The 27,476-nt window shown below is 46.0% G+C and overlaps 2 protein-coding genes across 4 annotated transcripts in view; both read right to left on the reverse strand.

The window, feature by feature from the left end:
• Positions 1 to 12,941, reverse strand: part of LOC148054848 (uncharacterized) — a 34,307-nt gene extending 21,366 nt beyond the window's left edge. For all 3 annotated transcript variants that reach the window (XM_087765229.1, XM_087765227.1, XM_087765228.1), the window contains exons 1-3: positions 11,531 to 12,941; positions 10,714 to 10,841; positions 2,759 to 2,831 (exon numbers count right to left, since the gene is read on the reverse strand). In XM_087765229.1, coding sequence (XP_087621355.1) covers positions 2,759 to 2,831; positions 10,714 to 10,841; positions 11,531 to 11,579 — 250 coding nt within the window. In that variant the 5' untranslated portion in view covers positions 11,580 to 12,941. The remainder of the gene's footprint in view (positions 1 to 2,758; positions 2,832 to 10,713; positions 10,842 to 11,530) is intronic.
• A 132-nt stretch (positions 12,942 to 13,073) lies between these two features.
• Positions 13,074 to 27,476, reverse strand: part of XPNPEP1 (X-prolyl aminopeptidase 1) — a 32,567-nt gene continuing 18,164 nt past the window's right edge. Inside the window, exons 11-21 of the mRNA XM_087765230.1 lie at positions 24,541 to 24,630; positions 23,160 to 23,210; positions 21,955 to 22,013; positions 21,186 to 21,263; positions 20,579 to 20,650; positions 18,750 to 18,810; positions 17,842 to 17,911; positions 16,452 to 16,625; positions 15,494 to 15,570; positions 14,686 to 14,784; positions 13,074 to 13,631 (exon numbers count right to left, since the gene is read on the reverse strand). Coding sequence (XP_087621356.1) covers positions 13,503 to 13,631; positions 14,686 to 14,784; positions 15,494 to 15,570; positions 16,452 to 16,625; positions 17,842 to 17,911; positions 18,750 to 18,810; positions 20,579 to 20,650; positions 21,186 to 21,263; positions 21,955 to 22,013; positions 23,160 to 23,210; positions 24,541 to 24,630 — 960 coding nt within the window. The 3' untranslated portion in view covers positions 13,074 to 13,502. The remainder of the gene's footprint in view (positions 13,632 to 14,685; positions 14,785 to 15,493; positions 15,571 to 16,451; positions 16,626 to 17,841; positions 17,912 to 18,749; positions 18,811 to 20,578; positions 20,651 to 21,185; positions 21,264 to 21,954; positions 22,014 to 23,159; positions 23,211 to 24,540; positions 24,631 to 27,476) is intronic.

The following is a 27,476-nucleotide window of genomic DNA, read 5'->3' on the forward strand; positions in this document are numbered from 1 at the left end:
GACTCTGTCAAGAAAAATTGATAGGGCATTTCTTTCTTTTTGGAGGAGGGGATGACACTCACCCTCTAATGCTGAGCCACCAGCATATGTAGAGGCACATGAGGTCCCTCAAGAAAAGAGACCAAACTCTTGCTCTCACCTAAAAGCACACATAATCACCCCCTATTTGTGTCCCAGTGCCCACAAAATCGTGAACAAGACTATTACAAAACAAGTTTGGTAGCAACAAGCCTTAATTTTATCAAGGCTCCTCTGCCTTCATAATTTCAAATATTTGTCAGCAGCAAAAAAGTGCCAAGCAAACCATGGGTGACTGGAAAGCCATGATTGTTCTCTTCCCCTTTTTTCCCCCCATCTTTTTTTTTCCTTTAGCCATAGCTCTTTTCCACACTAACTCTCCACGGTAGAGAGCAGGTGATTTATGCTGGGTGCCTGCAAAGCTCTCGGACACATTGCATCGCTGCGTAATTATCAGCACATTTTCCAAATGGACACACACCGGCGCAGGGCCAGAGGAACGGAGGTGAATCCAGCTTGTTTGACATCTCCATGCCAAGCCTGCTGTTTTCTATTTGCTCGAGTCATCCTCTTTTTTATTATTATTAAGCCTGAGCTTAGAGGGGTTTCTGGGAAGCCCGGAGAAGCCCGGCTGCGGGGCTGGCAGCCCCGGCGCCCGCGCAGGGCTCTCCCCCGCCGGTCGCCGTTCCCCATGGCCGGGCCGAGGGGTCCCTCTGCTGATGAGAAGCGGCGGCGGCCGGCAGCGGAGCAGGGGCTCCTCCTGCTCCGTCTTTAGGGCGAAGGAGGTCCCCAGCGAGCCCCGGGCAGGTCTGGCCGCGGAGCGCCCTGCCCAGCCCCGGCCGGCCCCAGCACCCAGCCCCGGGGGCCGCAGGGTGCCCTCACACCGCCGTCGCAGCAGCCGGCGGGAGCCCAGAAAGACGGGCTTTATGCCCGCAGCCGTGTGGGAGCTGATCCCGTGGTGGTGCACGGCCCATTGGGTCGGGCAGCTTTGCACCAGGCCGGTGCTGATAAGCCCCATGCCAGGGGCGGCAGGATTACTTGCCCCTGTAGCAGTGCAGGGTGCGGTCCACCCCCGGCATCCTTCCCTCTCCTCCACCTCGGGGCAGGGAGCGGGTCAGCAGGTCCCATCCCGAAGGCCAAACTGCCTGCACTCGGGTTTTTTCAGGCTGCCAGATAATCTGCCTTTTAACAGAGCCAGAACTTTTATGAACAAGATGTGCTATTCCTCCCTGGGCTTAAGGAAGGGAATCAGTAGTCCCTCCCCTCAACATGGAAAGCGGGAACACAGCCACACAGCCCAAACTCCCACACATGCAGCATTTTGGGGAGAAAAAGCAGAACAGGGAAAGGATGGATCGCCTTAGTGCAGTGGGCAGAGCACGGAGCAAAAGTGATTTTTCTGATCACGACAGTTCAGCAGCTAGTACCCAACGAATTGGCTTCAAATACCTTTCTCACAGATCACCTACAGCATGTTCCCACTGACGTAGTCCAAAATAATGAAATCTTCTTCAGAAATTGAAATCCAGCCACCATTTACATTCCAAGTGCCCCAAACCACTAGATTGAAGATATGGCTGATTCACCATCTCTAATGACCTGCCAAAGCCGGGGGAAGGGGGTCACATCCACGGAGCTTTTTGTAGGGCCCCTTGGGCTCAGGGAGACCATAGCAACTCTGCTAAGTGGAATATAATGTGATGCTGGTCCCAGTCCTCCTTTCGCGCTCATTTAGCCAGGTGTGATGCTGTCAATAGCGGTGGCCATGCATTACTTCAACACCGGTGTAATTTAGCAGAGGGTTGTGTCTGCTTTTTTCCCTAAAGAGCCTTTAAAAAAAGCAATTTGTCAGACCTTCCTATTCAGGTCATTCCCAAGTCATGTTCTGCAATACAGTCATAAAGAAAAATGTAGAGTGTTTTCACTTTAAAGTGTGGTGATAAAAGAATACCTGGTAGCCAGCGGGAAATTTCAAGGGGTGAGAGCAGTCCTTCCAACTCCTCTGGGGGTCTGACATTACATACTCCTCAGGCAAGTAAGTTATTAACTTGCTTCATTCATGCCCTTTAGCAAGAAGCAGAACTAAGTGCGAATCCAAGTCCTAAATACTGCAAATTTCATGCCTAGTTTGGCATCTTAGTTTTTCCAGCTCTCATAAGTAGGTGCTTATCATCTGAGAAGCTCAGCTTTAATGGAAGAAGAAAAGCCTGCCTCTTAGTCCTCCTGTTTGCAGAATACAGATGTTTCCAGTTGCACCCTTTCAGAGGGCAGCGTGCTAGCTTTCTGCCAGTGCTACGAGGCAGCAGCAAGGTGTTTTATAAACCAGTGAGGATGGCAGCTCAGCAAACTCTGCTGAAGCATCTCTTACGCAGACCACACCAATGGACCTGCTTGTGTTTCAGCACCGACACACTCTAGAAAGGTCCTGTCTGAATATCCCAGATGGTGGCAATTGTCCCTCTTTCTCACTAACACCTGGACTCTCTAAGAGCTCAGTCTTGTCACCTCATGTGGTACTGGATACTTTTGCTCCACAATGACTATTTTCAGTATGTTCATAGCTAATGGGCAGAGCTGGCCTCGTGACCAAGTGTCTCAGTCTGCTGCAGAACACAGGCATCTCTGCCTACAAGCAGTTTTCTTTGCAAAGGCACTCACACACTCCATATGCCATTTTTAGCCTGACAGCGAGGAGTTACAGGTGCCATCCAACGAATGCTTTGCTCTTCTTATGACTTACCGGGAGAAGGTATTACTGCAGTCTTAGAGTTCTGTTGCCCGTTCACTGCGCTCGTGCTTAGTGCTTCCTCTGCCTGGAAAAAGAGCATTAAGAAAGAAATGTTATGCTGCAATTTATTCCTGTTTTACTTTCTTCACATTAAAACTGCATCCAGTCCTGCTTATAATGACAGCCTTATTCCCTAGCAAGGCAATCCCTAGACCCTCAGAGATGCACTTCCCTCCACGATTCTCACAGTTAGTAATGAAACACTCCTCTTCCTTGGCACCTTTAACCACCAAGCACTTTGGAGGAGCCAGCCAGCGCCACTGAAGCAGACAGACAGCCTGACTTTGATTCTGATGGGCTCAAATTAGGCTACAGGATCAGTCCCAAACTGTGTAGCTCCATCTGTGATGGACCCAGGCTCCTTGCCTGATTTGCAGAGGGCAAAAGCATCCACACTGCTTCTTGCAAGAAGATTTGAAGATCTAAGTGTGAAATCAATATTAAGGACTGATGATACCAGCTTTTACCCAACAATGTTTTAAGTGCTTTTTCTCCCTCTTCCCAACCCAAGCTGGGAAAGAAGAACTGAAGTTTGTTTCATAAAAGCACTGCTGTGCCAAAGATGAAGCAGCAAGGACCTAGCATTTCTGAAGCTGTCTGGCAGCTTTGGTGCTACCAAGAAACTTGAGGGACTTCAATACATTAACCAAGTTCAGCACATCACAATTCGTTGTACAAAGAAGCTGTAAACTCTTTTCTGCATCTGACTAAGACAAACAAAACATTCAATCCATACCCCTTTCAGATCCACCAAAACTCTCCCATTAGCTTGGCTGAGGTTTGAGTTGGGCCCAGAGACAATTTTCTGAAGACTCAGCTAGCTTTTGCCAAGGTCCAGCAGGTAAGGAGGTGAGGTGTTTGTTTCTGCTTTGAGGATTTAAGACGTTCCTGTTGTGTAAATAACAGCGACATCAACCCTTGTCATTTCTAATTGCCAGGAGTGGGAGGACATGGCTGGAAGGGAGGGGAGCCATGGCTGGATGCGTCTCTCCACCCACACGGCAGACAGATCTCACCATCCCCTGGCCCTGCCAGCCAGCTGGTGAAGGTCCTTTGTGGCACCCTACTTTTCAAAGTTGCACCCTACTATAGCTCTTGGAGGATGATTTTCCCACACACATGAAGGAAGAGAATATGCCCAAAACAAAATTAGGATATAAATATATGAAGTGCGAAGCTGAAAGCTTATGGTACCTTTATGATGCCTCAAACTCCATTAACAAGTAGGTTTGTTTTCCAGAAGAGTTCAATCCTGTTTCATACTCAGGGAAAGGGTGGGAGGGTGTTCATAGCACTTCACTTCAGGCTTCCCTGAGAAACCTCTCTCTTTCTCTCCCCATGGAAAGCAAAGGCAGGCAAGGACTCCCACTCCTCCAGCACAGACGGTGCCCAGGTGCCCAGAGATGACATTTACACAGATTGTCACCTTTGGGACTGAAAAGCATAAAATTTGACCTTGCCTAACTTTGGTAGAATGGTGGGGGGGTACTCATCCTGTCCAAAAAAACAAATATAGCTGTGAGCACATCCCAGACTAAGCACACCCATGGCAGGCAAAATTAGTGGGTGGTACACAATATTAATTCAGCTCCTTATCCATGTGCACCAGGATGCTGCCTTTAATTAAATTAGCATAAGCTATCTCTTTGACATTCTGATTTAATATTATAGACTCGAGGTTTTATCCCAGTAAATACATAAAATGTGAATGCATCTAAGAGTCATTTTTTCATGTTTCTCTGCACACTCACTGTTTCTATTGTCTTAATGATCTAGTTTGTCTTTGCCAGCTGGGATGCGTGTGTTACAGACCAAGCCAATGTTTGATTCTCAAAAGGGAAGAGAAAATCACTACAGTGGCTTCTTTATTGCAGGGCTGTGGGGGCTCCCCAATGAGATGGAGGAGCCTTATGGCTGTCATCTTCCCAAAAGTCATCCTGAGCCTGGGCACAGGTGCTAATTGAGAGCAATTTGTGCTGGGTTTGAATCTGCTCCTGCTCCATTCACCGGGGCAGAGCTCATGTAGGTCCCTTGACCGTTGTCCAGCAAATGAGGAGGGCTGTGGAAAGGCTCTTCTCCCTGGGCTGTTTCCTCTCTTTTATAAGCACTTGCGCCCTGTCAAGTGGTGTGAAAATGTCATGGATAGCTGAGAGCCTTATTCAATGTGCAATGTACAGAGCAGGGATAGGTCACGCTGCCTTGCTCATACAAGGAGCTCCCCTGCACTCTTTTTGGGTAGGATTTGTTTCAGGCCTCTTGCGTGTGAAGTCTCCGGACCACACTGACCCACCTGGCCAGGATCTCATCTCCAGCTCACTGCCCACCACCACCTCTAGGTCTCTCACCTTGCTGGGTTTCTGCCACCCAGGTAGCTGAGTGCCAGCCCAAAACCCACCCTGGATCCTTCATTGGTACCAGCACTTTTGCTTCAGACCGTGTTCTCTGCCTCTGGGCACAGAGGGCTTGCTGGGAGGTGGTGGACCCAGGGAAACCAAGGAACCAAACTCCGGTTCTGCAACACGTGGTTTCTGTGCTTCCATCCAGCCTTCACATTTGCATGTTCCTGAATTAATCACTTTAAATTAATGCCTATGATTTTCTCATGTCAATAAATGCACTGAATGCAAAACAATAGCATCCTTACGGTGACTATATCTAGCTCTACAGCAGATTAAAACTAAATTTGCTGATGTTTCAAAAGTGGCAAAAGCATGCATCTGCGGTACAATTTTTAATGCTAGGCAGACTGTTATTAATGGTGGGATGGCTTGTATTAAAAACTCTATGATTATGAAATGCACTTTTAAATACTTGACTGTAGCAGCATAAAGCTCACTTGCATTGTTCTTTAAGGGTGATGGGAACCTGCTCTACTGCAGGGTCATTACCAGGTTCGTTGTGACTCTGCTGCTTTTCTGGTGTCACTGCATGTCTTCTCTTGATTCAGCAGCTGGATTTTTTCTGGATTTTTACAATTCTTCCACCCTACTTTGGGAACCGATCCTCTTCTCTTGCTGTAGGTCTGTGTCCCAGATAGTTCAACCTACAAAGACTATCTGACCTGTGATCAAGTGAGTGATGTCCCCCTGTACACAGGGAACTGAATAAACGGAGCCAGAATGCCGCCTTCTAGAGAGCCTCCTCCCTACTATTATTAGTACTTTTCTGCCCTTGCAGAAAAGCCTCCCACTTTTTCAGGAGCTTTACCATTTTTCCAGATCATGCACATCAGCCTGTGATCACACGTGTTGCAAGATAACTTCATATCTTCAGCCTCAGGGAAAGATGGGTGTCCCAGCTCTTCTTAAGACGGCTCACACCACTCAGGACGAAGACTACAGGTGGGTGAGCCCTGCCCTGGAGCACATCTTCCATCCCAGGACACAAGTGGTAGGACCACATTGATAGGAGTAGGGTTGCTCCTGGACAAGGCTGTTCCCTGGGGACCGCCCACACTTTGACAGTGCCAACACCCCTTGCTAGAGTGTAGGATTCACATAGTCTCTATCATTCAGACCACATCACATTTAATGAGCTGGACAGGCATTACGCCGTCCTCTTCGAGACAGCAGCAGAGTGCAGTGTGCTCAGCCAATAATTAAAGCAAGGTTCGTGTCATTTTACAGCTAGGCCTGGTAGGATTCAAGGTTTATTTTTACTGGGAATTGACAGTTAAAAGCAACATTAATTTCTGGTTGTCAGCTTTTACTGCCAGTTACCATTCCCGCTCTCCGCCCCTGTCTCGGGGCCCGCAGTGCCCCCTCTTTAATGCTGGCACCTCCCTGGTGCTCAGCAGGAGTCGCTCACAGAATCCAGAGTTGATAAGAAATTATAACCAGTGCTGCAGGAGCAAGAGGCAGCAGGCAAAAAAGCTGTCTCTATCGATATTTCACAATTAAAAATTGAGTCCTACTGAGCCTCCTTGTAGCTATTCTGAGCCTTTAATATAAAATGGGTTTGCAGCGTTTGGTGGAAAGATCCTGTGAGGAAGGGCAAGGGAGCTGGGTATCTCTCCATCAGGCTGCTCGCCCTATCACAACTAACAATGCTTTCAGGGGAGTTTTTTGCCGGAGATGCTACATTTCAGCCTGGCTTCATAAGGGGCTGGTTACCCCAAAGAAGAGGCAGTCTTACCTATTGCTTCCTGCCCAGGAAGGGGCTTGTCTTGCTGACTAGCTGGTTGCTGTGGGGCAAACACGTGATGTTTGCATTACGGTGTTATGGAAACAGTCAACTTTGCTCCTGTGGTAATACTAAAAAGCATCTTTAAACAGTGCTTTTGTGGAGAGGGGCTATTTTTTAAGCAACAGCCCAGGCACCTGCCTGCTGTCGCCTCTGCTCTGCAGCAGAAGCAGGGCAATGCCCTCTGACTAGCGAGCAGCAAGGAGCACTTAACTCTACAAGACATCCCTATCACATCCCCTGCACTGCAAGGCGCGCAGGTACTGCTACCCATGGCCTTCAGCGAAGGAAATGTGAAAGCATCAATGCCCGGGGTTATTTGCTTTGCCAAGTGGAAACCCTTGTTCTCATTCCCCTGTGGGAAACCCAAAGACGGTAACTGCACCTGACGTCTCTGCCCCAGGTGGTGAGCCCTTTTAAACTGCCTTGCCATAATCTAGACAAGAGGTTAGAAGAAACACGTGTTATCGTAGCTCAGCTGTGGGTAGCAGAGGTGGGGTGCAGTTTGCTCGCTAGTCTGTACTGGCATAGGGTGCTGCCTGCCCACAGGTGCCACGGCAGGTCTTAGCATCAGTGAGGATGCCCAAATGGCCACTAGCCATGAGTGTCGTCCACCAAGCTGCTCACCCAGCTCAGCCCACGCTTACCATGGCATTTCTCATGCAGCTGTGTTCAAAATCTGATTGATTCAGAGCTGCCCAGTGTCGTTGGTTTGGATTTGACACATTTTTAAAATCTAAATAGTTGCGAACTTTGTAAATGATGTGATCACTTTGGAAGTGATAACACAGCATTGCTTCCGGAGGGAGGTCGGTGAAGGTCCTAAGTAGGACACATTGCCCAAAGTGAAGGAGAGGTTTGCACGTCAATCCTAAGCCTTGTCACTTGAACACAGGTTTATTTATTCCACCGAGCTGTAACCCTGTGCCTGAGATGGCTGAGAGAGAAGCCTTGTCTGCTTGTCAAGCCCATGGAGAAGGCAATAACCCCAAAAGGACGCTTCCACTCGCAAGTATGCCACATCATTTCTGGGGTTACCTGTCTCTCTCTCCACTGACTACGGAAAGCAAACACAAGGTATTAGCTGTGTTTGATAGGATGAACACACAGCTCGATGCGTCTTAGCTGCTACTCCTGTTTCTCAGGAGCAGCGTAATCACTGCAGCAGGAATTTTTCAGTAAAATGTTTGACTTTGGGGTTTTTTTATGGTTTTGTGTTTCTTATCTGAAAAATTCAAGTTCTTCAAAATTCAATCTGCACAGGGGATTAGGGCCAGGTTTCATCAGGTTTATGTCAAAAGATATTTTAATACAGTTTCAAAAATTGTCAGACTGCCTTGTTCCAGCAAGTTCTAAATGGAAAACTCCCAACTTCTACTTAATTTTTTTTTGCTTTAAAAATTAATCCAATCTTTTAAGTTTAATTGCCAGTATTTGCAAAACATCTTCTAAAACAATGAAAACAAAATGGTTTGATGGATGTCACTTTTTTGGCTCAATTTTTCCAGGCTTTTGGTTAGCAAAACTTTTCATGCTCTTATCATGGCTTTATCATCTCACCCCAGAACAGAATAACCCTACAAAATATTTTCAAAAGGCAGAAAAAAGAAGATTTCTTCTTTGTCTCTTGTTTTGACCAACTCTGAAATGGCAGTGATTGCTGCGGTGTTGAGCTCCCACAGGCGCTCAGGCTCCTGAAGGGAGAAAGGGAATGTTAATTCCATGGTTGGCTTTACTTAATTAAACAAAAAGAATATTTGGGCAAATAAAACAGAATTCTTCCCAGACCTTGCCCTTGTCAAGCTGTGCTCAGAAACATGCAGTCTGATTATCCTCATTTTAGCAAACTGTCAGTCTTTGCGACCCAGCAGGAAGACGGGCTATTAACAAGTCAGGTATTTCTAGTGCAGATGTCAATAATTTGGAGTATTTAATCACAGAGTGCTTCGGTTTGTCCACAGCTCAGACAAACGAGCTGGCTGTGCCCAGGGTCATGGATGCGGATGGAGTTGGTCTGGGTCTATCTAATATCATTAGCTGTCTCCTCATTCTTGTATAAAAAAAGAAATAATGGACCCAACCTCTCATCAAGCCACGCTAGATTATCCCATCTCCAGCCAAGGCCAGATCCTGTACATCTACTAAGGCCCAAGCTGCAGGTGGGGATGGGGAAGATTTGCTTTTTCTCACTAATGGCATGGCATATATTTTGCTTGCAAACGGCCTCTCAGATATGAAATTCGACAAATCTTATGAAAAGGCCTTTTCTGAGTGCCCAGAGAAGGTGCACAAGCTAATCTCATAGCACTGAGATGATAAAAGCACACCCTGAAGGAATGAATAATTGAAGCCCAGCCCTAAATATTAATAGCATACAAGGGGAAGAGGACACTTTCCTCAACTCTGCACTTACTCAGCTGCCTGTTTGGATTTGAGCAGAGATATTCTCACAACCACTCCAAGCTCCTTAAACCCCCTCCTAGAAGACCGTGGCGCTCCGAACTAATGCTACCTTCGTTTGAAATTCCCCAGCTCATTTTGTATTCAAACCTCAAGAGGAATGTGGTGGTGTTTATCAGAAGATGTGCTCCAAATGCAAATGGAAACGCAGGATGCTCGCCGAGTCCCCTGCCACCGCGGAGGGGAGAGCAGCATCTGCCCGGGACAGAGGATCCACAAAGGGACGGTGCGCAGCGAGCGGGGCCTTGCTCCAGCTCCGGAGATGCCCAGCCAGGGCTGCTTGACACAATACTGGCGTGATGGGGGGGATATCAAAGGCTCATGGTAGACCCTCTCTGGTTGATTAATGCTCCATTTTGGGAGATGTTTACAACGTGCTGGCCCCAGACTGGTTTTTAAGCAGGATCAGTCCAATGCAGCTCTGTGCATGGCAGTTGCAGGGACCAGGCTCTGTGTTCTCCTGGTTGCCGGCCCATACAGAGACTGCTGCGAGAAAGGGCTCACAGCTGAGCACGCACACGGGAGGTCACCTACCTTCAGGTTCTGCAGGCAAAAGGCTCTCGTGACACCAGGAGCCAGAGCAAGCCACTGGCAGGTACATGAAAAATGGATGGGATTGAATTTTTTTTTTCTTCAAATGCCACCTGAGCGTGGAAATTGCTCTGCAGACGGTGCATCACGGGCAGGGCAGCAACCCGCACCAGGAGCCTGCGCTCCCAGGAGAGCTGGCGATGGGCAGCCCCAAGGAACCAAACTCCCCTGCAGCCTTCACCAGCCCTCAGGCCAGTAAAATATAAGCAATTTAAATTAAAAAAAAAAAAAAAGGGGTTCTCTCTCTCTCTCTGTTGATACGACAGGCTGCTCTCTGCTGGCTCTGTGTGCTCCCTGTGTGTTTGTGGTCAGGACCACTGTCAGCGTTACGTACACTAACATTGACCCCTGGAGCGCTGGATAGGACCCGACGGGCTCAACCAGCAAGCACCCCTGCAAGGGAGGCTGTACAAGGAGCAGAAATGTGCTTTGCAGCATGATCTAAAACTGTGAGACACCCACTGGGTTAAAAATACTGCAAAATTGAATGGCTTGAAAATAAACCATTAAGCATGTTGCTATTGAAAATGCCCCTTCCTTCCCACAACAACAACAAAAAAAGCCTCTATGGATTTTTTTTTTTTTAAATCAAATAAAATTACACTTTTCACTTGAATAGCATAATTTTATGGTCATTTCTGTGGATGGCCCTCATACAAAAATAAAACCCAAACCTGAGAGGAACTTGGTTTCCATTCATTCTTTTCCTTGCTCCTCTCTTCCTTAACTTTTTCCTTCCACCAGGAGACGGGAAGGGAGAGACCACCCAGGGAAAGCAGGCACTGATGGAATAAATCAAAACCTGGAAGAAGAAGAAAAAAAAGAAGTCAAGTTTAATTTCCTTTGGAAACCTGAAGCTCAGATGGGAAAGTATATAAAATGTAGTTGTGTTTTCAAGGAGTGAATAGGGAGAGAGACAAATGCCTTGGAGTTAGGAACGCGTGTCAGCCAGCCCTGCCCTGTGAAACACTCTGCTGAGGTGCCACATCTGAGAAAGGGGTAAAGATCTCCAAGCTGTGACCAAGACGTGGTGGCAGACTCCCTGCAACAAAAGCCCACAGGGTCGAGGTGGCATGGAGGGATGAGCTGGGGAGTGAAGGGCAGGAGGTATCTGCTGAGGGTCCCTGGGCCGGTGCCCAGAAGAGAAGACAAGTCTGGATTGCCCCACCTCTGGCCCTGTGCACTGGAGGGGACTTCGGGATGGGAAAGAGTGGTGAATTTGGGAGGTGTGGGTGGGAATGGCCCCAGGTTGGCATCTGACCGTAAAGAGGGAATCAAGGTGGGGAAAAGGTCTAACGAGGCCATTCAAACCTAGCAAATGGCTTTTGGTGTCGTGTCCCCTCTCTGCACTGAGGTGCCTGAGCCAACCACAGTGGCTTTGGGTCAAGAGGACAAAAGCTTCCCTGGCTGTTGCGTTTCACTGTTTGGTAGAAATCCTCCTCTTCTGCCTTCCCATGGGAAACACTTGCCCTTGAGTTTGAGGAGACCTACCCAGGCTGGGTCTTTGCCAGAACATCCAGGACGCCGTTCTTGGGAACATCTGCGGTCCGCAGCGCAGCCCCCCCGCAGGCGTATGCCGACCGGCAGAGTCGTCTGCTTGAACCTCCACCACCACCACCCCGGGGAGCAGCTGCCTCCCGGCCTCGAGGCCTCCCTCCCGGCCGGGGAAGCCCACGGCGCTCGGCTGGCAGCTCCCCGATCGTTCAGCCTCACAGCACACACATCAATCCTGCTGGGAAAGTCCCGATGTGTCACAGCACAACCTGTCCCGAGATCCCCCGCTCCTCCTTTGATCCTGTGGCACAGTCAGTGCCTACAGAGGCGACGGGCACCTTTGGCAGAAACATTTTCCCCGATCTGTTTTAGTCCATAGCGCATGCTCATGGGACACAGCGGACTGGTTGATTTTTGAGCCGGGTTTCCCACAGACACAGCTGAGATGACAGCTAATACTTCCAGGTGGGAAACCACTTAGGTATTTCAATACAGATACCTGCCTGCAGGGGCTGGGGTGTGAAAATGACACTTTAAAGCACTTACTGCACTTTCGTTTTATCGCCTTCTTGGATAACATAGCCAGGAAGCCAGGCAACTTTATTTCTCTTCCCAGTCCTTTTCTGTTTGGCTCCATGATACTGCTTCCAATTTCCAGAACTCTTGAGGGAAGTACTAATTTCACACCATTTAACAGAGATTAATATTTCCCTCTCAGAATTTCTTGGGGGGTGGGGGGAAGAAAATTATGTATATGGACATTTCCATTTGCACAGAGGATTTCTTTAAAATATCAGGAATTTGAATTGCTGTTACCCGACTGTTCTTTATAGATCTAACATTGGACTTGAGTTTGATCAAATCTTTCAGTGTAAATGTTAAGAATGACTGCTTCTTTTAGTAAACGTAGTCTCACCCCATCACGTAACATTATGGACCATGCTTTGACGCACCTGCAGACGGCGATTTTCAGAAGACGGCAGAGCGGAGAAGTCCCGTGCCTGTGTGTAAGTCGTAGTGGCTGGCTTAGCCACTAGATGTCTTTGTGCACTGCCTGGTAACCCAGAGCTCGGTCGCTGGCAGCCAAGGCCAGGCTGATTTTGAACCGAAGTTGCAGAGGCCTTCTTTTGTCCATTGTATGCATTTTTTTTTTTTAACTTAATAATTGCTTTGTGCCCAGGAAGAGCTGTAATTCCATGATACTGCCCAGCATCCTGCACTGCCGAGGGTGATACAAGCACTCAGTAGGTCATAACAATAGACAGAAGTACTGGCCTGGCTGCTCGGCACACACGAGCCCCTGCTGAGTGCCACCACATCCCTTCCACCATCTGTCACAAAGCACGGCCAGAACTGACCCCTTCTGTCAGGCCTCTCCACAACATCTGCCCAGCGCCTAGCACGGGGCAGCCCTATACATATTTCTTCACTGTTTGAGCTGGATGCAAACATAGAGGTGGAATTATCTGGTTCTTGCCCTTCTTCGAGCTGTCAAACCCAACACACCACTGACTGCAAGAGAAGGCAGATGGAGCAAACAGGGGGTTGGAATCTTTTATTCAGTAATCAGTCCTGCTGTGTGGGTAGCATCTTAGCAACTGGAACCCAAGTATGCAAAAATACTGAGTTTTCACAGTGAAAAACCAGACAGTATAAAATATTCCAGTATTGCCTCTTAGAACCATTATTTCAACAAGACCCCTGTTTCAAAGGCAACATGCTTATTTATTTTGTTTGCTTTCTATTCTCAACCCCTCCCCCTCCAAAAAAAATTGTTCAGACAGTAACCTTCCTTACCCCTACATTACCCGCACATGTTGTGGGGAGAGAAACACTACATGAAATCCCCTCCTGCTTTCCAAAGCTTTACTGAAGAACGTTCTCCCAGTGGTGTCAAGGGCCAAGAAGACGTAGATTATTGTGACACTGAGCGGTCCTGATGTTCTACGCGCCACAGACGACTGTGGTGCTACTGAACTCTGACAAGAGGCTCCGTCTCCTGGATGAGCCACCGAAGAGCTTCATGCCGGCCTTGCCTCTCCAGTTCTGCTCCAATTATTTCCCTGCACTTCTGATGGTAGTCGTTCACCCAGTCAAACTAGAGAAAGGGAGGGGGGATGACATTCAGTATAAACACAGAAGAGTTGGTGCCCTTACAAGCTGTGTACAGCCAAAGACATTTGTAGACCCTTGTGCTCCTTGGTATTGAGCTGTTAGGCTGGGATGGGATCCTGTCCCAAAGAGACAGGCCTCTAATATATGGAAGTGACTTGTAAATTTGATAAGGGTAGGAACTGAAGCAATTCGTCCCAGGTTTTCAGAGGAGCCAAGGTTCAGTTCAGCTGAAAAGTATTTAAAGTCTGTGCAAATCACTGCCTCCAGCAAGTCAGAATAGCTACCTTGGCACAGCCTAGTAAATAGCTTTGCAAATTTGTAACTGAACAACACGGTCCTGAGACACAAGTTGCCCTATTGATCTGAACAGGTAACCTTACAGCAGATCTCGGTACTCTTCACAGTCCTCTTCAGAAAAAGGAAATGCAAATAGGACTATCATTCAGAAAAGGAGGATTGGTTGAGGCAAAATAAAAGAGCATCGTAGAAAAACAGGACGAAACAAGTCACGGTGAAGGTAGTGGGAAACCTAAACAGAAAGTTTAGAGGATGTAGCTTTTCAGGAAGTAAACGCTGCTGAGCAGGTATCATTGATTTCTGCTCAGGGCCCGTAGGTACTGCAGAATGTGGTGTGACTGAATGGGATTGGCCACGAGTAGATGCAGACAACAACACGGGACAGTCATTAGCATAAGTCTCTGGGGAGACAGCAAGATAGTCTGACAGAAGCAAATTAAGGCAGGAGTAGGAAAAGAGAAGAGATAATAGCGGCAAATATCATATCAAGGGAACTACCAAACAACATCATCGGAGGGGTCCTTGCTGCTTTCATCATAGAATAATTTACACTGGAAGGACCTCAGGAGAGTTTGTCTAGTCCACCCTCCCACTCAAAGCTGGATCAAGTTTAAAATTAAGTCAGATTGCTCAGGATTGCTCTCTGGATCTATGAAATGGAACAGAGGACAGTGGTTCTTGTAACAGAACAAGCTGGTTCTAATGGAAAGGAGGCAATGCAAACCTACTGTTTCACTTACCTCTTTTTGTGTCAGCAAACTAACATCAATCATTTTCGTCTGGATTGGAACCAGGGTTAAGGGTTCAAAAGTCAGGCTCCCTCTGTTTTTGAAATTGTACTGCAGCAGAAAGACAAACAGGGTTCTAAATTTTCAGAAACAGCTCTACCCAGATCACACTTACTCCTGGGTTCATGTCATCACTACAGAACAATCCACGTAGCATTCAGATGAGAGGGTACCAACTTACAATAACATTTTTCTTATAGCTCAAGCAAAGAATCTCAATATAAACCTTAGTTATTTCTTTCAGTGGTCACTTTTTAAAGGCCATGTCCCAGGTCACAACTGTACAAGACTCGGCTTGATGACTATATGGTCATTTTCAGTTTGGCATTCCTAAAAGCATAACCCACCCAGACTGGCAATTATAATGTCAAAATCTGTCTGTAGTTTTGTTCCTGCTGCCACTGAGGACTCTCTGTCAGAGAAGAAAATCCCAACTTGAGATTAACGAACGCTACAGCAATGACTCCAAGGGGCTGAATAAAGATGCCTCTGGTCTTTGACATCCAGAGAGAAAACATCTTAAAACAACTCTCACATACACATTTCAACCTATGGAAACTCTGCAGAAGCAGACCTGTCTTCTGTGCCCCCAATAGCAAGGGAGACTTAGAATCAGTCTTCACCAAAGCGGGGTTTTGGAGACCAGGAGTCCTGAGTAGAATTCAACTGTCTGCAGCATGGTCCCACCTCAAGTTCCAGTACTTTAAGTTTTAGAAGCAGTGAGTCATGGAGAAAGGTGCATCTTGAGCAGGTCATTCACCTTGGTTTCGGCAGGGATCACGAGGACGACATTTTCTATTCGGATCCCAAAGGACCCATCTTCATAATACCCAGGCTCTGCAGAAACAGACAGTAATTAACCAAGCCACAAAGCTGCACTGTGCAAATACTTATTCCCTATGGCCAAACTTCCCCTCCATGGCTTTAGTCCACTGAAGTCACTAAGCAATCTTGACACCAGGCATCCACAGAGGCAAACAAATTTCTGACTCTACTTAATCTGCACAGAAGCCCCGAGCAAGGTGACAGCAAAAGTTCTCTAGGAGAGGAGAAACAAGACAGACAGCCCTCGAGCTCAAAGAGTCTCCTTGCAAGTCAAGAGAGAGCACAGCGTACATGTGTTCCAAGTACGAGAAACTCTGAAAATATTAATGTCTTTATGAAAGGCAGGTGGGTAACCCCTTCCCCATAACACTTAATTCAGAGAGTGCTCCCCTGACTCCCTGAGAGGACTTTGCAGCCCTGAAGGAATGTAAGTCTCTCAGCAAACTCCAGCAGGCTGTTAATTTACTACTGGAAGAATAAAGCATGTAGAGATTTAACAGCTGCCTCAAATAGCCCATAGCAAAGACAGGATTAGCTCCTGAAAGCTTGGTGTCCACCTTGTACGGTAGCCAGCTCTTCCACTGCAGAATGGGAAGCAGCATGCCAGAGCTGGGCTGGTCAGCAGCACAGCTCTGCTCAGGTTTGCACTGCAGAGAGCAGGATGCAGGCCTGTAGCACCCAACTGCAAAGATGCTTTATGGAGAGTGAAAGAGCTAAAATCAGGGTCTTTACCTAGAGAGCTTAAATGACAATTAAAATAACAAACTGAGGAGACAGGACCAGAGCTTATGATCCCACCTTTCCTTTGCACCATTGTCAGGTTTATCCCCTCTGCATCTTAACGAGCTTGGCCCCTTCCCCAGTAACCGGAGAGAACCACCAATGCTAAATACCATCAGAGACGATCATGCCAGCCTCCAAGGGCTCATCTGCAAAGGTTTTGTAGCTAATGCCGCAAGGACCCTCATGTACATTCAGGAAAGAGCCAACTCCATGTCCTGTCCCATGCAGGTAATCCAAACCACAGTCCCACAAGGCAGAGCGGGCAAAGGAATCTAGAAGGTGACCTGCAGGCCAAGGGGAAGAGACAGACATGGAGAAAGAATTTGATCAAGTCAGGCTCCATCAGAGACGCTGATAATCATACTGGAGGCTCAAACCTGGAAAACATGCAAAAAAAACCCACAAACAAACAAACCACCACCACCCCCTCAAAAAAAAAAAAAAAAACTACCAGCACCCAAAGAAAGCAAGTGATTGGATTGTTAGAAGTTACAGAACAGGTTTGGCAAGTGTGACATTCAAGCCCTTTCTCAACTAAAGAGCCCCTCTCTCTCTCCTGTTACACAGCTCTTCAGAAGATGGTCTGTAACAGAAACATTGCACTGCTGCTTGCTCCACTGGGGTTCTCAGGAAAGAATCTAGTGGTTAAATGTCCCACAGAGAATTCAGTACATTTCATAAAGGTAGCTGCACTAAGTGAACTCAAAGTAGAAGACCTGCCAATTGTATTTGGTGAACTCATCAGCCAGACTTCTTGCCTGGATGGCCAGTCATTTCAGATTGTTTCAACCAGAATGCAGAGAATTTATGTTGCCTGCATGTGAACAGCAAGCCCATATGTCCAAGTTCAGACACCCTCCAATTTCAGTTGTGGTTTTTCGTACCACTACGCAAATGCTTTTTCCTCACCTACCCAAGAATGCAAACTGGAGAAAACTCTAAAAAAGGCATCTTTGTGTAAGGTGTCTGATCACGGAGAAGATAGCTCTGCAACAAATTCACCAGGGGTGAATGTATGTCACAGCTTCTCCTGCACAAAATCAAAACAGCTCCTTTGTGTATCATTTTCCCATGCTGCTCACTGATAAAAGAGAGTCTACGTTAACTGCAAGAGAATTAGCCAGTCCTTTTGAAGCTGGAAAGTGACCTCTTACTTTGGTAGGGCCATGAGTAAAGCATAAAGACAACCTCCAAGCACAGAAAGGCCACAGATGTGTTAAGAGTGCCACTGACTGATGAAAGTCACTATCACCCTAGCACCAGAGAACTTTGAACAACCTTCAGACTTCCCCCCTCAGAATTTTCAGCACTGGTTGATGACGAGATAGAAGGCATCAGTAATCCAGAATCCAAAATGTTGTGATGGAAACAGACACAGACAGTTACATCAACATCTGCCTAACACATCTGGACATGTCAACCATAACGTTGCTCTCAGACCACTTAATGGTTCTTCAGAGGTCACTGCTGTGGTCAAAATACTCCAACTCACCAACCTACCTTTGGTTCCATTTGGGAAGATGGCCGCACTCACAGCTATATGTCCCTTCAGGACATAGGTGAAGCATTCCTGTCAAAGAAATGTGTGCAATAAGTAAACAGGGAGAGGCAAAACTTTGTCTTCCCCAGGAATGGCAAGAAAGACTGCATCTTGAAGCAAATTGTGGAGGATCTGGAAAGACTTGCTCAGGCTCTCCTATGGCTGGCAATGCCAAAGCAAACCATGAGCAGAAAGAGTTTAAATTCCTCAGATGATCTTTCTCCGCTAATTATGGAGAGTGCGTCACAATCTCAGACTGCAAGTTTAGCAGCAGGATTCACCTGACCTACATGACTGATTTTCTTTGTGGCTGTAGTTTCACTTCCCAAGCATACCCTACAGCATATTTTCATCACTGAGTGAACTATAATGACGAAATTAGTTTTAATTAAAGAAGCAATTTAAAATAAACAAAATTACATTGCTGTATTTCCAACACAGACCTTCTCAGATAAGTCTGAGACTGGTTTTTTACATGGTACACTAGACACAAACCACTACTGCAGCCTTGCATTAGACACGGAGCTTCGCACTAAATTAAACTCTCCTAACTCCCATGTTGGACAAGGCAGTAATGTTTGTCCTCAGCTTGCTGATTTTATTATTTCTTAGAGGAGACACGTCATTTTGCAGATGAGAGGTGTGCATTGTGAGATAGAAAGGTGTCATTCTCTAAATCGCTTAGTTTGTATTTTGGAAGTCTGACAGCCTCCTTTTCATTCTTTATCAAAATACTGTCACATATTATTAAATAAATGATACTTGATAGAGCACTTTGACTATATAGCAATAGGGCACATTACTAATTTGTTTAAGTATCCCTAATAATAAGGGTCAGATCACAAACCACACTGAGATGCCAAATTACCTTTTCATAGGCTGATGGTGTGCCAAAATGTACTGTCCTGGTCACATCTGTTGTACCATCTCTTCAGAGGCAAACAAAGATGCAGGAAGCAAAGGGATGAGGGAAAAAGAAAGATCAAAGTGAGATTGCACAGAAAATCCAGTCACACTGCACCGAACTCATAACTGGGTAAAGTCATCTGCTCTGTGCTACACAAGACTGATGATGTAATAGTTCCTAATCTCAAAAAGTCCTGAACACGCATGTCCCAGATGTAGCAATAATGATTTACAATTCAAAATGTTATCTTTCATGCATAAGCATCCCACAGCTCTTCGCAAATTAGAATCTAAACTGCTCATAAAAATGATGCTAATTTGAGGTTTAGCAACTGGTACCTGCTCATTGAGGAGAGAACAGAGAAGGCCAAATTTAGTCTGTATATACTTACACACAAATGACAGCTACCAGCTCAGGAAAGGGAAGTGTAAGGGGCTATAGTGTCCCTTTCATCCTCAGCATGTCTTGTGCTAAGATTTCTAGAAGTTATCCAGCACTTGGATAGAGGTTAGTCTGAGACATCAGAAACTGGCTCTAACTTCCTTCTTCAAACATCATTTTGAGCCTGCTGTCAAAAACACAGAGGCTCTTGAAATAATGAGTTCCCTTTGAAACACCCACTCCTGTGCCTGTGCTTTTCCCCAGCACACACAGGCCATGGTCACAAAGAACTCACGGTTTAACTACCCAGCAGGGGCAAGCAGAGCATCTCTGTCACAGTGCTGTGGTAAGTGCCATTGATGTCCAGCTTACATTGTATTCAAAGGGCTGCTTTTCATAGTAGCACTAAGGAAATCATTAATTAGGCCATCAGAGGGGAGGAAAAAAAGATCTCCTTGTAAAAATCTTATCAAAGGATGTCTGTATGGTTCTTTTGCAAAGCTCTTCCTGACTGACATAACAAAAAGGAATAGCTCTAACGACAAAGCTCATCTCAAAGGAGCAGCCAGGCCTGTCCTGCATCTTTCTGAACAAGCCACTTCTCATCTATTTACACTGGTTAAAAACATCACTTCTTTCATTTTCCATGGAGTCAGAATTCCACAGCAAACAGCTGCAGAGATTGAGGCCACTGAATGGCACTGTCAAAACAGCACTGAGTGAGTCAACAGACGTGACGCCTTCCCAAAAACACACCTGAGACCCAAGTGGCCACTGGGATGAGAAACCCTGCTTCTTAGTCTCTCTCTGGAAAGGCAGAGAACACCACAGGGCAGTGCTGTCCTGTTCCTTTGCCCCACCTTGTTCTGACCTCAACATCAGTCAAATCTGCCCACAGGGCAGATGCTGGCAGGGTAGGTGCCTCACTCAGCTGTGCAGGCTGCTGTGTAGGCAGCCCAAGGCTAAACCAGGGCAGTCAGGCCTGCTCCCTGTTCCCTGCAGATCTAACACCAATGTGCCAGGTGAGCAGTGCTGCAACAGACAGAAACATGCACCACCAGCTAGAGCACAGCTACCATCACACTGGTAATGGGACTCAGACGGGAACTGCACTTTTAGATCTTGTCCCCGACCCCAGACAAGGCTTGTTGGCAGCCCTCGTCTGCTGTCCTGAGCCTAGGTCAGGGCCTCCTGTCACGGATCAGTCACCCACTGACTGATGCACTTGGCTATATTCAGAATCCCACAAACTCCCTCCAGAGGGGACACAATAAGCAGGCTCTCTGTGAAATGGCGCTGTGCTCAAAACTACACATCGCCATGCTTGCCGCAGCAACTGTGAGCTGACCCTCCAAGGTGGTCACTGGGAGCAGAAAACGTAGCGGTTCAGCACCATTCATCCCACTCACTTGTACTGTGCTCCTGAGTCCAGGAGGTAGATCTCGTTCACAGACAGCGTTCTGTTGGTCTCAGGAACTGGCCTGTTCAGATAAACACAAAGTTTTTTGTTCCACAGTTTTAAGGTATCCAACCCACGTCTGCAGTCCAGAAACCATATTAAGTGTTTGCTTGGATGTGTCGGCTCTGATTTCTTGCGGCAGTGATGGAAATCCCACACACGCTGAGCCAGGGATCATACTGAGGAGCGTATTTGTCTACAGTAAATAGCGCTACAGTACAGAGAACAGCTTTGTTGCTTCCAGCAAAACCCTCAACATCTGTTCCTGGACACACTTCAGAACAGTTTGCACTTCATACTCATCCTTCCCAGACTTCTGCCCCCAAAATAGTCCTTTTCTATGGCCCCTGAGCAGATCAGCATCATAATACATGCATGCTGCCCGCAGGGAGACCTTTATTTAGTAAGCATGGAAACTCTGGTGGAATAAAGCAAAATGGCAATCAACAGTGACTACATCTCCCTGGAGTACTCTGTTGTGACTCCACAAAGAAGCCAGACAACTCATTCCAACTATGTTTGCTGAAGGATGAAAGGAGAAGTTGTGTTTCTCTTACTTGTAGTGAATGATGGCTCCATTTGGACCTGTGCTTGATATGGTAGCAAAACTCAATTCAACAAAGTCTTTCTGTTGGCTGAAAGAAAAGATTGTGACCACTACTGCACAAGTGAGAGGAGCACACCAGGCACCTGAGGCACCGAGAGTACCCCATCCTCAATTTCACATCACCTCAGCCTTCCCCTTAGCACTGAAAGCCATCTGGGCAAGCACACTCGGGTAGGAGAATTGTACGGATCGAAGCCCTATCCTCCCAACCATGCGGAAACCTGCTTTCCATCTTTACCCTTTCCTTACAAGCAGAAAATTCACCACCCAGACCACCCAGGGAAGAGATGTCCTGAACAATTTCTTCTTTGTTATTTATTTACTCAAAGGCATTTTTAGAGTCCTGCTGATGTACACATGGGAGTATCTCTCAATACAAATGGTGCTCATTCTCCATCAGAAGAGGAGGAAATCTAACTCTTACATCATCTCCTCTGTGTTAAGAAAGCAACTGTCTCATATTTAAGCATCCTAATCTGCAGCACTCCTCATTGCTATCTCAAAAGGAAAGCGGATAGGATCCAGTGGGCTGGGACTTGTACCTCCCAAGAGACCCAATTCTTGCCCAACTCTTTCAAGTGTTCAAAGAAATGCTGTAGTAATGGTTTGTCCTCAGGTAAAATATATCTGCGAGTGAGCTGGATTTCTAAAGAATAAAATAAAAACAAAGGATAAAAATGCCACCCAGAAAACATCCTCACAGAGGATTTACTTTTTACCTGCGAAACTCCTCTGCTTTGTCTGCAGCAATTATTTCTGTTACTGTTCCCTTGGGAACCTAGTGGACAAAGATGTAGGCTGAATTAGTACACCAACAAGCAAAGAAAATGCTGTATGCTTAAGCACTGGGCCTCGTCTGCGCATTATGAAACCCAGTCTTGAAGTGGCCTCTTTCCAGGTTTTCTGTCCTCATTCCTCAGTAATGACAAACACAGACCTAGCAATATTGTACAGGGCATGTAAGAAGCAGGAAGCAGAGACAGTCACAGCAGGATTGCTGAACCCTGACTAGGGAGCAGTTAGTGCGGTATTAACTTCACTGAGATACGTACAGAGGTGATATCTCACAAGGCAACATCTCGTCACAGACAGGTTGCACTAAGCTTAAACGGTTGTCTTTATTAGCAGTATTAGCAGAATTTTTGTGCTTTTAAATCAGAAATGGAAGCAGTTGCAGGAAAAACAAAGGACATTAAATTTTACTTTAGGCATTTGATAAATTAAAGCCTGTGACACAACTTCCCCGGGACTGGACAAGAGGCAAAGGGGAGCAAGAGCTAGGTTTCATAATCCCTCAGGCAGACTTCTTGAGGTACTCAGACATGTAAAAAGGCACCTTCTGAAAGTCATGAAGCCATCTCCATGGGTAAAGTCAATGGACTCAGACATGCAGTAGCACAGAAGGAGCACAGCTTAGTAAGTTGCTGTGTAACACCTGGTACTCTGCACCTTCACTGAGTACTTCTAACCCAGAAAAAACACGAGTAATTTGTCTTTATCCCATTTTCACTGCACATGGGCATGACTGCACCTCTCCACTCATAAATGCCAAATCTGTCCATACTGCCAGACAACACTGATTATCATGAGAATAATTCCAAAGTATTGCACCAAACTGGATATTATGTCATGATTTACACTACCAAACTAGCACAAGACAGTATTAACACTATATTAAGCCTGTTCAGGTCATTTCTCACCTGCTCTGGCTTTGGTCTGTGTAAAATGAATGTGAGTATGTTTTAAAAAAAATTCATTCAGCCTTGGATGAAAGCATGACTGAAATCCCCCCAAAAACCAGATAAAACCCCAACTGTTTCCCCACTTTTAGCAAAGGCACTATAAAGACTATAAAAAAGTTTATACTAATGAAGTATTTTACACAACAATAACATTTCCAAGTTAAAAAAAATTAACACACTACCTCTTTCTCCAGCCAGTTAAAGAGCTCACACAGGGCAACAGCATCTTTAATCTATGTTAAAATAGGCACAAAAAAGGGAATTGAGAAGAAAATAGATTTATCAAGATTTATCTCAATATAAACAGTTTTTGATGCAAAAGAATTCGACCCACAAGTTTCAGAAACACAAACTAAGAGATGATCTAAGAGGTCTTTCCAGGTTCTGCAGCCTGTAATTAATACAAGCACTGGAAATTTATCTGGACAATTAAATAAACATTAATAAAGGTTTACTGCTGGGAAGTTATCTTACTGTGAAGAATTACCAAGTACTCTGGCTTTACCCCACACATGACTTTCAAGTTTCTTTTGCCTCAACACACAAGATCTTGCACTGCAGATTGTGGAAGGCAACCACACAAAACATCTGGTGATGCGACAGGGGAACACGCCCTTCGGGCACACAGGCACTGCACAGTTTCTGTCACACTGCTTCTGCCTTCTCTCTTGCCTGATGAGCCCCATTTTTCTTCCTTTTTTCTACATGCTTGCAGCATGCAGGGGCAAGAAGTAGGAGACAAGTGTACAAAAGCAAGGCACAAGTTTCTCCTCAGGTGGCAGGTGACAAAGTGTCTCTTCTCAGGACAAGTATTTTTACTTCCCCTTAACTAGCAGGGAAAGAAAAGCATTGAAATAGAAAGTAGCAGTTCCCAAGAAGCTAGCAGAAAATATGGGACAAGTCCAGAATTGCCAGCCCTGCTTTAACTGGCACATTTCTCCTGTTGTGAAAACTGCTTGAAAATTAACAGGAAACAAACAAGAGAAAACTTCAGCCCCACCATGAACCTGTTTCACAGGCAGCTTCTTTGCTTGAGAATAAGAAGCTTCCTGGGAAATCAGCCTCATTTCCAGAGTGTCATGGTGATGACACAAAAACAGAATGCTTTGAGGACACTGGCTGCTTCCGATCATCTTGGCCTGTGTTTTACACCATGTGTTGAAGAATTTCTCTGTGTTCTTTAGGCTGTGTTTATTCAAGTGACAACAATTTGAAGACTCCACTGAGAAAGACAACAGAACTAACAAAGTCAAAAGAACATCCCTTTGAGGGCCCATACTCTAAACACCACTCCTCAAGTCTGCACGGTCTTCCAACAGAGCAAGGTTGGTTCCTCACACTATTACAAATGTTGTTCTTCACTCCAAGGGAATGCTAAACAAGCAAAAAAACTGCTTCAACAGCAGTAGATGTCTGACAGAAAACCATTTTTATCCTGCCATCCAAATTCTTATTTGCTTTTTAATCCAAAACACTAAAACTGAAAGGAAAATGTAATTTCTTTCCCTAAATGTAAAGCAAACCTCTTGCCATGTGCAAAGAGGTTCTCGAGGCTTCACTTACATGTGCTCTTCTCATGCCTTCTGTTTCCGATGCATTCTTCACAGCTTTTGCAATGCAGATGGGGGTATACGGGGTGAGGTATCGGTAAACCTGCAGCAGAAGGACAGGGATTACTTGTGGATTAGTCAGACTACATAATCCTACAGGTTTAATAACTCAGCCTGGCCACAATTTGTACTTTGTCAGTCTCTCTCAACCTTCAGCGCTGTGAGATACTGGTTGCCAGTAGTCAGCTAAGTGTACTGGGGAATAAAAACAGTCCCTGACTGAAAGAAGAACAGCCACAGGGAAATCTAAGGAACTAAAGGGTCAACGGCTTGTCATGAAGCAGGGTGAAGATCTGGATAACCTACATACCATACATATCAATGTCTGAGCCATGGGTTTCCTGTTGCTGATGTACACTGAAGGCCCAGAGACAGCCAATGAGAACCACCAATCCCAGGGACTACAGTGGAACTTAGGCTGTGCAAACAGACCTAAAAAGTCACCTTGACTTGTAACCTGTCACCCTCAAGTAGCAGGGAGCAAAGGGTAGCCAGCCCAGGTACCAAGCTGTAGAGTTGAACCTGGTGGGCCCCTCAAGGCTCTGGCTCCTCCAGCACTGAGCATCACCACTTCTAACGATTAGCAGCTCTGACAAACACATCAAGGCCCCAGGAAACATGAAAGGTCTTTGGAAAGCTGAGCTTTACATGTTGTCCACTTCTGAAAGGAGCTTACATCAGCGGTTTGAGACAAAGCTTTCCTGTGGCTGGACGGGGTGGCCCTGCCTTAAGAACTAGTAACTGTTCCCTTACCACTGTGCACTTTCCCAAACATCACCTTAGATTAGCAGAAATGCTTGGCTGGTTCTGAGCATGTCTTCAGAAATTCACCAGCTGAGGTGACTTGCCCAAGCCTCGTCACACTTGGCATCAGAAGGAATAAAACCAAAGGCTTTTGCCCCACAGTTCTCTGCTCTACCCATTATATTTCAGGAGATGGGACGAGCACCTACACAAGCACAGCCCAAGCAACATGCTGTTTTCCTGTTCTCAGTGCACCACCATACAAATAAACACCACTCAAATTAATGGGAAAGGCCTAGTAGACCCTGAGCAAAGACCGTTTTCACACAAATCCCACAGGCTTACAGTTTCCAAATTCTTAAAAATAGCAAGAAAATTACGCTACGTTATGCAGAAACTAAAGTACTGAAGAAGCCATAAGAAAGTCAGGGAAGTCCTTTTACCAGAATCAGGACAAAACTTCTCAACAGTCAGATTCTTAGATTGGCTTGCCTTTTACAGATACTGGTACGTTCTATTAATCTTCTGTGAAAAGCATATTTACATGCAGCTGTAGGCAAATCTATAAAGGGTTTGCAGATCTGTGTTTAATAATGGACTGGATTTTTGCCAGTGTCAATATTTGGCTTTGATGGAGACAGACAGTAGATGGACTTCCAGCACTGGGGTTCTTCAAAGCACTCCAGGCCAGTTGCTCAGCCGGTGTAAAGTGGTGTGGTGTAGAGCTGGAGAAAGATGCCCAGCATGAGGAACTGGGAAACGTTTGGCTCTTTCAGTGACTCTCTAAGTGGTTTTTAATCAAGACATTTCAGTCCTTCCTCTCCTGCTTTCTATTGCACAGAGCTCCCTGAGGCAGGGACTCTCCCGTTGCTTACCAAGGGGATGTAGCACTGTAATGACTCAGTATCAGCCAAAACTTCCAGTGTTAACGGGGTAAACAATGTCACTACAACTCATTACATTCCTTAATCTAGGCCAGATCTGCTGTACTTCTCCATATGGATGCTCTGCGTAAATCATCTACAGCAACTTACCCAAACTGGGGCTAGTCCACTGACTCCAACTACAGCAAGGGGTATTCTACTCTGAAGTCAAAAGAGCAACAACAATTTATCATGAAGTTCCACAGACTCTATGCTTTCTGCTACCTTGAATGAAAGAGAGTGGGCAAAATGTCAGTATTCTGTACTAAGAGGCCATTTGCACTGAGAAATGGATTGACGGCGCCAGAAGATTTAACCCTGAGCAGGGGCAAAAAACTGTCTATCTATCGTGCTCATGTACATGTCTTGTTGCTTTTTAAAACAAAAAACAAAAAAAAAAAACCAACACAAAACACACAAGGCAAACTGCACGTTTCCCTCAAGTCAGTGCAGAGGCACAGACAGCCACATCCTGTATTAAAGTGATACGTTGAAAGCAACAAAACTTTCTAGACCTGTTTGGTTTTACCATCTGTCCTGATGTACCAAGTGCAATGAAGCTATTAACATGTATAAGTGAATGTCATCACTGGAGAAAAATAACGCATGGTTCCTGGTATTTTGGCCATGAGAGCTGTAGAGTTTAAGCAGAGGTTTCTGCCGGTATCAAACTGTGGCAGCCTGGGGGTACACAAACAGACCTTGCTCTTAGGATTTTGCCTTTTGGAACACACAAAGCTGAGACCACTCTTAAAATTTCTGCACACAGTAAAAGCCTTTAGACCCCATGAGTTAGCTCCGTTGTCACAGGTATGGCTGTATCGTACACACACCTGCAGCACAACCATGCAGTACATGAAACAGGCAGGAGATATCTACCTGCCTGGTGGAGGTGGAAACCTGGTGATGGGTGAATGCAGACTGGCAGCCAAACACTTTTTACAATTTAGTTCTTCCTTCAGCAACGCCTTCATCTGAGCCCTGCGGTCCTCAGGCAGGAAGCCTGGACTGTTAGTAACCCAGCACAAGCACAGCTTACGTTCACTGGTTCCTGACTCCCAGCCATATTTACTCACAGTATCTGCTAGGTACTAGATATCTTTGTAAACTGGACGGCATTCCAGAGAATGTGGTCTTCTAGCAAACAAGAGATGTACACAAGATGCATGGAAACTGGCTTATTTGTCTGTAGTTGCTGCTGTGTCCTTCCTTGAGTATCTCC

Source organism: Nipponia nippon, unplaced genomic scaffold (assembly GCF_047370975.1).
Source record: "Nipponia nippon isolate SJK-2023a ecotype South Korea unplaced genomic scaffold, ASM4737097v1 scaffold_3, whole genome shotgun sequence".
Classification (NCBI taxonomy): domain Eukaryota; kingdom Metazoa; phylum Chordata; class Aves; order Pelecaniformes; family Threskiornithidae; genus Nipponia; species Nipponia nippon.